The sequence below is a fragment of the Perognathus longimembris genome, chromosome 28 (genome assembly GCF_023159225.1).
Source record: "Perognathus longimembris pacificus isolate PPM17 chromosome 28, ASM2315922v1, whole genome shotgun sequence".
Classification (NCBI taxonomy): Eukaryota; Metazoa; Chordata; class Mammalia; order Rodentia; family Heteromyidae; genus Perognathus; species Perognathus longimembris.
The window spans coordinates 24,056,429-24,067,598 of NC_063188.1; the positions used below are offsets into that span (position 1 = coordinate 24,056,429).

At 39.1% G+C, this 11,170-nt stretch overlaps 1 protein-coding gene across 2 annotated transcripts; it reads right to left on the reverse strand.

Annotated features, from left to right (window-relative positions):
* Nucleotides 1-375: 375 nt before the first annotated feature.
* On the reverse strand, nucleotides 376-10,966 carry Mcts1 (MCTS1 re-initiation and release factor). Of its 2 annotated transcripts, none has more exons than XM_048335685.1 (6): nucleotides 10,611-10,966; nucleotides 9,323-9,475; nucleotides 8,813-8,910; nucleotides 3,445-3,578; nucleotides 1,297-1,364; nucleotides 376-685 (listed from the first exon to the last, which is right to left on the reverse strand). In XM_048335685.1, exons 1-6 carry the CDS (start codon nucleotides 10,619-10,621, stop codon nucleotides 604-606), a joined length of 546 nt encoding a protein of 181 aa, XP_048191642.1. In that variant the 5' UTR covers nucleotides 10,622-10,966; the 3' UTR covers nucleotides 376-603. The 2 variants fall into 2 exon arrangements, with proteins under 2 accessions (XP_048191642.1, XP_048191641.1); XM_048335684.1 differs by lacking the exon at nucleotides 10,611-10,966 and adding an exon at nucleotides 9,982-10,327.
* Between the last annotated feature and the right edge of the window lie 204 nt (nucleotides 10,967-11,170).

Here is an 11,170-nt window from a genome sequence, read left to right on the forward strand (position 1 = left end):
CTAGCCTTGAGCAAAAGAAGCTCAGGGATAGTGCCCAGGACCTGAGTTCAAGCTTCAGGACTGGCAAAAAGCTCCCTCCCCCCCCCCAAAAAAAACCCCAAATGAAAACACATAGACAAAAGAAAACTGGAACTGGGGTTGGAGGCATGGCTCAGCTGGTAGAGTACCAGCCAATGAGTAAAAAGTCATGGTCTTTCACCTTAAAAAAAAAAGAGGCACTGCTGGATATCCTAGGATAATAGAATAAAATTCCTATTCTAGCTTTTAGTCTAATTACCTAGACAAATTATCTGGAGGCCCACCATAAAATTGCAAGTTCATTTCCCAAGCCATCTTATATCATTAACCTAAGTAGGGATATTATGTTGTCTGTTCAGTTACTTATCAGATACCTTTCAATGTTCAAGTTTGCTCCCCAATTTTAACTTGCATTTAAGAAAAGTTAAAATAATTTCTGAAGCTAACAATTTTAGAATCTGTAAAATTTATTCATCATAATCACAGAGGCATTTGATTCATGCTAATCATTGAATTCATCACACAGACACAAACACAGATACTACACAATATCCATATTTAGCCCAAGTGCCTTCCTTCTGGGGCTCATTTATATGTCTTCATATGCCACAGCCCATCATTTAAATAATGGATATTTTCAATGCCAATTCCTTTGTTGACTTTCTCACTGTGGAGTGAACAAAACACATAAACATATTTTATGCATTTGTAAAGGTTTATGCATGACAAACATGTTCAAAGTAACATGTTTTGTAATTAAATTACTGCTACCACACTTAGATCATAATCTATATAAAGATGCATTAGCAAATCCAGTGGCTCATACCTGTAATCCTTGCTACTCAGGACCCTGAGATCTAGGATCACTGTTCAAAGCCAGCCCAGATAGGAAAGCCATGAGATTCTTATCTCTAACCACCAAAAAGCCAGATGTGCCAACCTTGAGCGAAAAACTAAGGGACAGTGCCCAAGCACTGAAGTCAAGCCCCAATAAAGGCATATACACAAAAAATTGCTAAACTCTCACATACATATATACATACAAAACACCTGTATTGGCACATGGGTTCTTTTTGGAATTCCTAGGGAAAAAGTGCAATCCTATAGACAAAATAAGTTTCAGCAGCTTCCTAAAAGTTATTAAAAAAAAAAAAAAAAAGAGGCTTCTGTGCTGAGATATTTGTAGGGTGTGCCATGAATAAGAGTAATGTTCACCTGACAGTTCCTGGGTTGGTTACTCATATCTCAAAAGTTATGGGGGCCTAGAGTGAGACTCACATATCTTCTGCAGACATCTTCATAACTCCAACACACAAAGCATGCTGTTTTCCTTCTGCCATGATTGCCTGAAAACATGTAGCTAAGAAAATTATCTCTCAAAATAGCTTCAGGGAAGGAAAGGATATGAAGTATTGATCAATTTGCCATTCTGATACCCAAATGTCCTTTCCTAGTCCATGAACTCAAGACTCGTAGAGCAAGGACTTGACAGTGTGTGAATACATTGTAAACAATGTAAACAATAAATGCTAAATAAATCAATCTAACCATTTTGGTTCCAAGTAGTAATTTTAATACTAAAATTCATAGGAATAAAAACAGACTAAGCATTTAAAAAAGCAGATATCTCACACACAAATTCCAAAACCTATGAAATAAATATCCATTTCTCTAATCGTTTTAAGGTTCCCAAATCAGCCTTATGTGAAATGGTTTTGGTTTGGGTTTTTTTTTTTGTTTTTCTGGGGTTTTTTTGCCAGTCCTGGGGCTTGGACTCAGGGCCTGAGCACTGTTCCTGGCTTCTTTTTGCTCAAGGCTAGCACTCTGCCACTTGAGCCACAGCGCCACTTCTAGCCGTTTTCTGTATACGTGGTGCTGGGGAATCGAACCCAGGGCTTCTGTATACGAGGCAAGCACTCTTGCCACTAGGCCATATCCCCAGCCCTGTGAAATGGTTTTATTGTTAAAGTTCATAGATTTCATAAGCTTTGTAGAGTAGAATAATGATTTTCATCATTATGAAGGTTAAAATATATAGTGTGAAAAGAAAATAGGAAAAAATAGTGGCCTTATGTAAAAGACATAGTAAAATAATTGTATACCAGCTGGAAGTGATGGTACACTCCTGTAAACTTGGTACTTGGAAAGCTAAAGGAACAACACTGCAAGACTTAGACCAGCTTCAACTACAGCAAATAAATAGAAAGCCAGCCTGAGCTACTGCTAAACTCTGTCTCAAAACAATAAAATAATAATAACCCAGTCTCTTATTTTGAAGAGTCCCAGTTAAAATGACTACAGTATTGGCTACCACCTGAAGGTTCTGGAACAGTACTGGCACACACATACACACAAAAAAGAACCCCTGTCAGTATGTGTTTATAGGACACCAGCAGATCATAAAAGCCATGCCATCAACAGGTTGTGAGTTCAATTCCAGTATTACCATAAAAGTAAAAAAAAATTGGTTCAGGGGTACAGAAGACCTCTTTAACTCTCTATACTATTTTTCAGCAATTGCTTATAAATCCCTATTTCAAAGTACAAATTATTTTTCAAAGTAACTAGGTGTTGTAGTTCACACCTGTAGTCCTGCTACTCAGGAGACTGAGACAGGAAGATCCATGAGTTTGAGACAAGCCTAAACCATATAGCAAGACTGCACTAAAAATAAATAAATAGGAAGTGGCACTGTGGCTCAAAGTGGTAGAGCACTAGCCTTGAGAGAAAAAGCTTAGGGACAGTGCCAAGCCCTGAGTTCAAGCCGTATAACTGACAAAAAATTAAATTAAATAAATGTAAAATATAGTTACTCGGAAAGTCCTTCATTTAAAAAGAAGTCTACTAGGGGCTGGGAATATGGCCTAGTGGCAAGAGAGCTCGCCTCGTATACATGAAGCCCTGGGTTCGATTCTCCGGCACCACATATCTAGAAAACGGCCAGAAGTGGCGCTGTGGCTCAAGTGGCAGAGTGCTAGCCTTGAACAAAAAGGAAGCCAGGGACAGTGCTCAGGCCCTGAGTCCAAGCCCCAGGACTGGCAAAAAAAAAAAAAAAGGAAGTGTACTACTTAAAACCTACCAACACTTACAGAAACCATATTACCAATGCCTTCCCACTAATAATCAAGAGTCTAAGGACGTTCTCCAAGTCTGATAGCAGTAAGTCCTAATTAGGCTGCAATGCAGATGAGACTCCTTTATAACTTATTTTCATGTAACTTTTATGAAACTATCTAAAAGGAAACATAATTTAGTATTAAGATAACAGAACTTGTTCCCCATTACTTCCAATGTAACCAGAAAGGCATGAGACACAAATATCCTCCAAAAAGTCCACTTAACCATCTAATGTTCTCTTGGATGATAGATCTTTTTGTACTAACAATACCACAAGTGCATTTTAGCAGTTAGAGCCTGGAAGGATACAACAATGGTATCTACTGCAGCAGGGTAAAGCTTAGCTCCAGGAGAAGTTAAGCCTGGACACATGATATTTGCTCCACTGAGTACAAATTTGATGGCTCCTTTGTCAACCTGCTGGTGTGGCAGGATAAAAGGATCTAAAAAAGAAGAAATAAATTATACAAATTATTAAGAATAAGACCCAAAAGAAAAAGGCAAAGAACATGAATAAATATTTTCCAAAATTATAGTAATCTTATCTTTCATTGATCCTATTACTAAATACTGTTTTATTTAAAAAAGCAAGCTGGACCTCTCTGTATATCAGTTTGACAATAAAAAAATTAAAAAAAAAGAATTTAAATAAAGAATATTGAGTCATACTGAGGCCTGGGTCAAAAAAGGGAAAAAATATGCTCTATATGCATATTTTCACATACTTTGCTAGTAGTTGATTATTTTTGCAGAACACTGAACTCATTGGAAAAATATTTTTAAATAAAATATAAATACTTTAAGGTAAAAAATAAAATAAAATAAAAATAGATAAAAAAGCAAGCTGGGGGGGCGGGGGGCTGGGAATATGGCCTAGTGGCAAGAGTGCTTGCCTCATATACATGAAGCCCTGGGTTTGATTCCCCAGTACCATATATATAGAAATAGGCCAGAAGTAGCACTGTGGCTCAAGTGGCAGAGTGCTAGCCTTGAGCAAAAAGAAGCCAGGGAAAGTGCTCAGGCCCTGAGTCCAAGCCCCAGGAATGGAAATAAATTAATAAATCAGATTTTTTTTTAAAAGCAAGCTGGGAATGTGGCTTAGTGGTAGAGTGCTTGCCTAGCATGCATGAAGCCCTGGGTTTGATTCCTCAGTACCACATAAACAGAAAACAACTGGAAGCGACACTGTGGCTCAAGTGGTAGAATGCTAGACTTGAGTATGGAGAGGCTCAGGAACAGAGCCCAGGCCCTGAGTTCAAGCCTTAGAACTGGCAAAAAAAAATAGATAAATAAAAAAAGCAATTCTCAGTGTTAGCAAGACTGTAGGGGCACTAGTATTTTCATTTATGGCTAGATCACATTGAAATGGGTATTTTTTTTTTGTCAGTCATGAGGCTAGAACTCTGGGCCTGAGCTCTTCAGCTCAAGGCTAGGGCTCTATTACTGAGCCACAGTGACACTTCCCGTATTCTAGTGGATAACTGGAGATAAGAGTCTCACAGACATTCCTGCCCGAGATCCTCAGACATCAGCCTCCTGAGTAGCTGGGATTACAGGCATAAGCCACCAGCTCCTGGCTGGGTATAAACTTTTTTAAGACTACCTAACAACATGTATTGATAACCTACTTTATACTCTGACTCACAGTAATTCTACTTGTAAGAATTTATCCTAAAGAAAAATAAGAGATTTATAATATATTAGTTCAAAAGATAGCCATCACACTACTAGTGTTTATAATAGAAATAAACTGGAGTTGACTTCAATGTTCAACAAATAAAGTAAGAGATAAATGACTTTTAAAAAGTATCTATAGGAGACTGGAGATTTAGCTCAGCGGAAGAGCGCCTGCCTGGCAAGTACAAGGCCGTGAGTTTGGTCCTCACCTCTGGAAAAACAAAAGTATCTATAGGGGCTAGGAATGTGGCTTAGTGGTAAAGTGCTTGCCTCGCATGCATGAAACCCTAGGTTGGATTCTTCAGCACCACATCAAAAAAAAAAAAAAAAGCCAGAAGCAGCACTGTGGCTCAAGTGATAGAGTACTAGCCTTGAGCAGGAAAAAAAAAAAAAACAGGGACAAGGCTCAGGCCCTGACTTCAAACCCCAGGGCTGGCAAAAGAAAAAGTATTTGTAAGCCATGCCTATGGCCGATCCCTGTAATCCTAGCTACTTGGGAGGCTGAGATCTTAGGAGTGAAGTCTGAAGCCAGCCTGGGCAGAAAAATCCCCGTTAGTCTCTTATCTCCAATTAACCACTCAAAAACTGGAAGTGAGGCTGAGACTGAAAGTAGTAGTAAGCTAGACTTGAGCAAAAATAGATCAGGGACAGTGTCCACGCAGAGTTCAGGCCCCATGACCGACAAAACAAAACAAAAAGAAAAATTTAAGTAGAAAAAGAAAAGTATCAGAAAGACCAGGGTTACAAGACTCATGCCTTGTAACCCCAGCTACTCATAAGGTAAAGCCTAGGCAAAAAGTTAGTGATACCTCACATCACTTAATAAGCTAGGTGAAGTGGCGCACAGTTTTAGAACAGTTTGAGACCCACCCAGAGAACAGCAGGAGAGCTTCCTTGAAAAATAATAAAAGGAAATTGGGTTTGGAGGCATGGCTCAAGTATCTGCCTAACAAGTCAAGGCCCTAATATCTAATGCTGAAGCCTATTTTTAAGCTCCAATACCACTCTCCCTTCCCTGCCAAAAAGAGACTGGTAGTTACTAGGAGGTAGAAATAGGAAGAAAGGGAGAAAGGATGAGTATGTAGAACACAGGGGATATTTAAAACAATAAAGTCACTCTGATACTGTAACTGTGTAAAGATGTCGATAGCAATGCTATATATAAGCTAAAAAAAAAAAAAAAAAAGAGTAGGGGAAGCTGTGCACCTGTGGCTCATGCCTGTAATCCTAGCTACTCAGGAGGTTGAGATCTGAGGATCCAAGTTCAAAACCATCCCAAGCAAGGAAGTTCCTGAGACTCTTATCTCCAGTTAACCAGCAAAAAGCTATATCCCAAGTGGTAGAGCACTGCCTTGAGAAGCTCAAGGACAGTGTCCAGACCCTAAGTTCAAACCCCAGGACCAGCAAAAAAGAAAAACCCATGGGGCTGGGGATATAGCCTAGCGGCAAGAGTGCTTGCCTCGTATACATAAGGCCCTGTGTTCAATTCCCCAGCACCACATATACAGAAAAAAATGGCCAGAAGTGGCGCTGTGGCTCAAGTGGCAGAGTGCTAGCCTTGAGCAAGAAGAAGCCAGGGACAGTGCTCAGGCCCTGAGTCCAAGACCCAGGACTGGCCAAAAAAAAAAAAAAAGAAAGAAAAACCCAAAACCAACAACAACCAGCCAAACTAATAAATTTAGTATACACAAGCTTTGACTGAACTAATATAGTTACTACACCTAAGCTTTGTTTTCTAGATCTTCATCCTCATTAATATTTTACCCTTTATAATTATAATGGTGATGACTGATGATGGTAAGTAGTACTGAACATTTATTGAACAATTACTACATCACTATAAAGGCTATCATATATTGAACACTTACTATGTTCCAGGCATTGTGCTAGGTATAATACATGCACTATTTCATTTAACACAACCTCAGCGAGATGTACAGTTAAAGTGTCCATTTCTAAAGATAAGGAAGCAAAACTTAAACAGCTTAAATGATTTGCCAAAAAGTGACATGCACTGAAAATTGAACCTAGCTCTGCCTATATCCAAGGTTATTTATTAAACAACCATATTATCCTGCTTTTTATATAAAAATAACAAAGGTGTTCTACAAGGTAGGTCCCCAAAACATTATTAACTAGGACAGCCTTTTCCTCAAATATGACAATGCTCAACTTACAGAAAAACTGGAAGAATATTTCACTTTACACCTGTACAGTCCCTACAAAGAATCAATAATTGTTCATTTACAATGTTTTGTGCAGCTAGGTGCTGGTGGTGCACGCTTGTAATTCTAGCTACTGAGAAGGCAGAGATCTGAAGATCCCTCAGGATCTTAGAGTCTCATGAAACTCTAATCCATAATTTAGCAGCAAAAAGCCAGAAGTAGAACTGTGAACTAGAAGTAGAGCTATGGCTCATGTGGTACCAAGTGCTAGTTTTGGGCACAAAAGCCAAGGGATAATGTCCAGGTCCCGAATTCAAGGACCAATAACAAGCACACACATGTGCACAGAGGCATGTGTGTGTTCTCTCCCACACACACATCACAGTGTTTACAATTTAATAATTATCCTATAATATAAGTTTATAGCAGCTGGGAGCTAATGGCTCAAGCCTGAAATTCTCGCTACTCACAAGGCTGAGATCTGAGGATCATGGTAGGAAGCCAGCCCAGGCAGAAAAGTCCCCCAGTGAGTCTCTTATCACCGATGAATTACTCAAAAACTGGAAGTGGAGCTGTGGCTCAAAAGTGGTAGACCACTAGCCTTAAGCAAAAGAGCTCAGGGGCAAAACCCAGGCCCTGAGCTCAAGCCTCCAAACCAACAAAAAGTTTATGGGGAAACCATATCCAAATTTACCCAATAGTGATAAGGAAGTCTTTTATATCTTTTTATGGGGGAGGGCTTGCATTTGTTATTCAAACCAGGAACAAATCAAAGCTCATGATAAATATCTGATAACTTTTATCTTTGCTATGTCAACTGATCAGAAATTAATGTCAAAATATCTTGATGTTACCACAATTTTTTCACTTAGGGTTTGTAGCAGTATCATTATAGCAGCATTTGCTTTCTCAATTTTTTAAGCTGATAGTCAATATATGATCAGATAATTATGATTACTCCCATCTAAATATTTAAATGTTTCACCTCTAGAGACTTTCCTAACAGGTTACTGCTCCCAATCTCTACATCACCAGATAATTCAAAATTGATCTCTTGTAACCAAAAAGGTAAGCCACCAGCACCAACAATAGAGGCTACCAATCACCACTTTCCATTTCCTGCTGCCTCTTGGCAGAATATTGGACTATATTCTCTTATACTCAATCTAACAAAATCCAAAGGTGGGTATAAAATAAATGTTACTTGATTGAATAACATCTGACCAAGGTATTCAACTCTCAATACATGAGAGTCCTACACTTAGTTTGTGAGTACATATCTGTATAATTATCTAATTGTTATCTATTCTCCTAACTACATTATTACCTTCATAAAGACAAGGATTGGCACTGCAAATGTGACTTAGTGGTAGAGTGCTTGCCTAGCATGCATGAAGTCCTGGGTTCAGTTCCTCAGCACCACATAAACAGGAAAAGCTGGAAGTGGCGCTGTGGCTCAGGTGGCAGAGTGCTAGCCTTGAGCAAAAAGAAGCCATGGACAGTGTTCAGGCCCTGTGTTCAAGCAGCAGGGCTGGCAAAAAAAGACAGGGATTATGTCTGTTTCAATTGCATTCTAAGTATCTAGCTCAGTGCCTGGCACATACTAAGTTCAATAAATATTTGTTGAATGAATAAAAGAATGAATGGAAGCATTTTTGTGCCTTCTAGAATGTATAATAAAAGGATTTATACTTTTCAGACTTACCACAAGATGAATATTGACCTTTTCTATCCCTTATTACCTACTACTAATAAATAAATTAACTATTAGAAGTCATTTTCCACTCCTTTGTGACTTTCTATATCCCCAAATGCATATTGTCAACAAGACTTACATTTGTGAAGTAACCTTAGGGTTGGATAAAAAGGCCCTTCTCTTTGTCTAAAAAACAGTAATTCTCCATTTACTGTTAGGATTTCTATATGTTCATGGCTGCAAAACAAATGTTACAAAGTACCAAGTTAGATATCATCTGTCAAAAAATGAGTGTAATTTGACTTACACTCCTTACACTTACATCCTTGAAATTGTATAATATAGAATTGCCACATAAAAAGATACAGTAAGCTTTTTTCAGTAAAGATCCTATTCAAAAGAGAAAACATTGTTTACTGTTTTTCCTATCATAACATGCCAGAGAAAAAAGAGAAAAAAATAGTATCTGCTACAATTTCATTGTTTTAATTCCATTGCTAAACAATCTCGAAAGAATAAAGTAAATGTTCAATAAAAACACTGAGCTACAATTCCTGTTATTTAGCTATCTGTAGTTAACTTGGAAATAATCTCATTTAGAATGAGTACACGTAACCATTTAATTACATAGAGAAAAAGAAAGACTTACCATCGAACAATTTTGACAGGATCTTTCTTAGGCATGATTTGATTAAGCCATGGCTCAATACCTGGAAACTGCTCTATCAATTGGTTCTTAATACCCTTAATAACTGATGTTTTCAGCTGGATGCAGTTGGACACATTTTCTTTTTCATCAAATCTGCAAGGTGATTTTTGAAAGAAAAAAAAGCATTACTATGCAAAGTTTCAGAATATTTCTTAAGCATTGTTCTCATTCACCATCTATTCCAAAGCAAGTATTTGTATTTTTAAAATAATTATAAATTATTTTAAATACCAATTTTCTTTTATTCTCTCCAATACAGAGCCACACTTAAAACAATATTAAACCGTCAGGTACACAACAATTAGTGAGGGAAAGAGAGACATAGCTTGTACTATAATTTGTTATACACTACATACATGCCTTTCCTGGAAAATCTTACTTGAAAAGAAGAAACACCGGCTCGCTCACACTAATAAAACCTGTCTTAAAAAAAAAACAAACCCCAAACATTAAGAGACAAAAGAACAACCAAAGCATAATATATAAAATCAGCCTTTACTAACTATGTAATCTCCTTAGGTTTTCTTTTTAAGAGATGGTGGTGATGATATCTAAGATCTTTGGCTATTTTTTCTCAAAATTTCACATGCAAAACCCACCTTCCTTTGCCCATGTTCCCTGTTGGATTTTTGTGTCTACCAAATCTGGAAAGCAAACGCACTAGGTAGGATCCCAAATAATTTTGTCTTCCTTTCACTGTATAGCCTATGGGGCAATCACGTTATTTTCAAGACAAGGTTAACCTGGCAATTAGGCAATAGGCTTGACAGGCCACTGGCTTCCTGTCACCCAGACTCCTTCGCTTCCATGACCCAGGAAGTCAAGCCTTCCTTTATTCAGTTCATAACTAATAAACACATGGCAGCAAGCGTAGGGCTCCCCTCTCTGCTAAAGAGGAAATGCCCCTAAATCGCAGTGCAAAGATGTGATTGGTAGGACCCTAGTAATGGAGAGAGAATTGCGGGGGGGGGGGGAGGCGGGAGGGAGAGCAAAGGAAAAATGGAATAGGGAAAAGGGAAACGGGAGTGGAGATACCGAAACCCCATGGAAGATTAGGGATGAAAAGCTTGAAGAAATGTGGCAAGTCGCGAGTGAGAGAAAACCTTCGGGAGTCAGGATGGCATGGGCAGAGGGGGAGAGGGGAAGAATTTTAGCCCTCACCCTTTCCTACAACCCCACCCCCCACCGCCTTTGTGATCAGTCAATGGAGGCCACAGCATGTCCTTACTTCTTGAACATGATCCAAGGTGAAGGGGGCGACGATAGGGAAGGGCCCGGAAAGGGAAAGAAATGGAATTAGTAAGGGTCCGGCAGAATCCCTTTACACGAGGAAGGGCCGGCACTGACAGTCTGAGCAGGTGTCGTTATCCGGAAGGTGAGCAAGCTGTCCGCGCTTTACGGCCCTAAGTGAAATCTGACTACTTCCGCTCCTCGGAAATCCACGTCGACGCTTTGGCCGGCTCGTTTTGGGTAACCGATTCGTCTCCATTGGGGGCAGCCGAAAAGGCGGGACTTTGAGAAGAAAGAAAGTGGCAGAGCAACTCTTTCAACTTGCAGGAACAGAAGAATGGAGGCGGGGAATCAATCAAAGCAGCGTTTATGTCAGTTGGGTCCCGCTACGGGTTCCTGAAAGGGCCAAGATTCTTCTGTATTTTCGTGCTACGGTTCCTTAGTTGACTTGGATTTGTTTGTTTCTGTTCTTTGGTTTTGTGTGTGTGCCGATCGATCAGAGACCTTAACTTGAACCCAGGGCCTGGGCACTATCCCTAAACTATTTTTACTCGACCA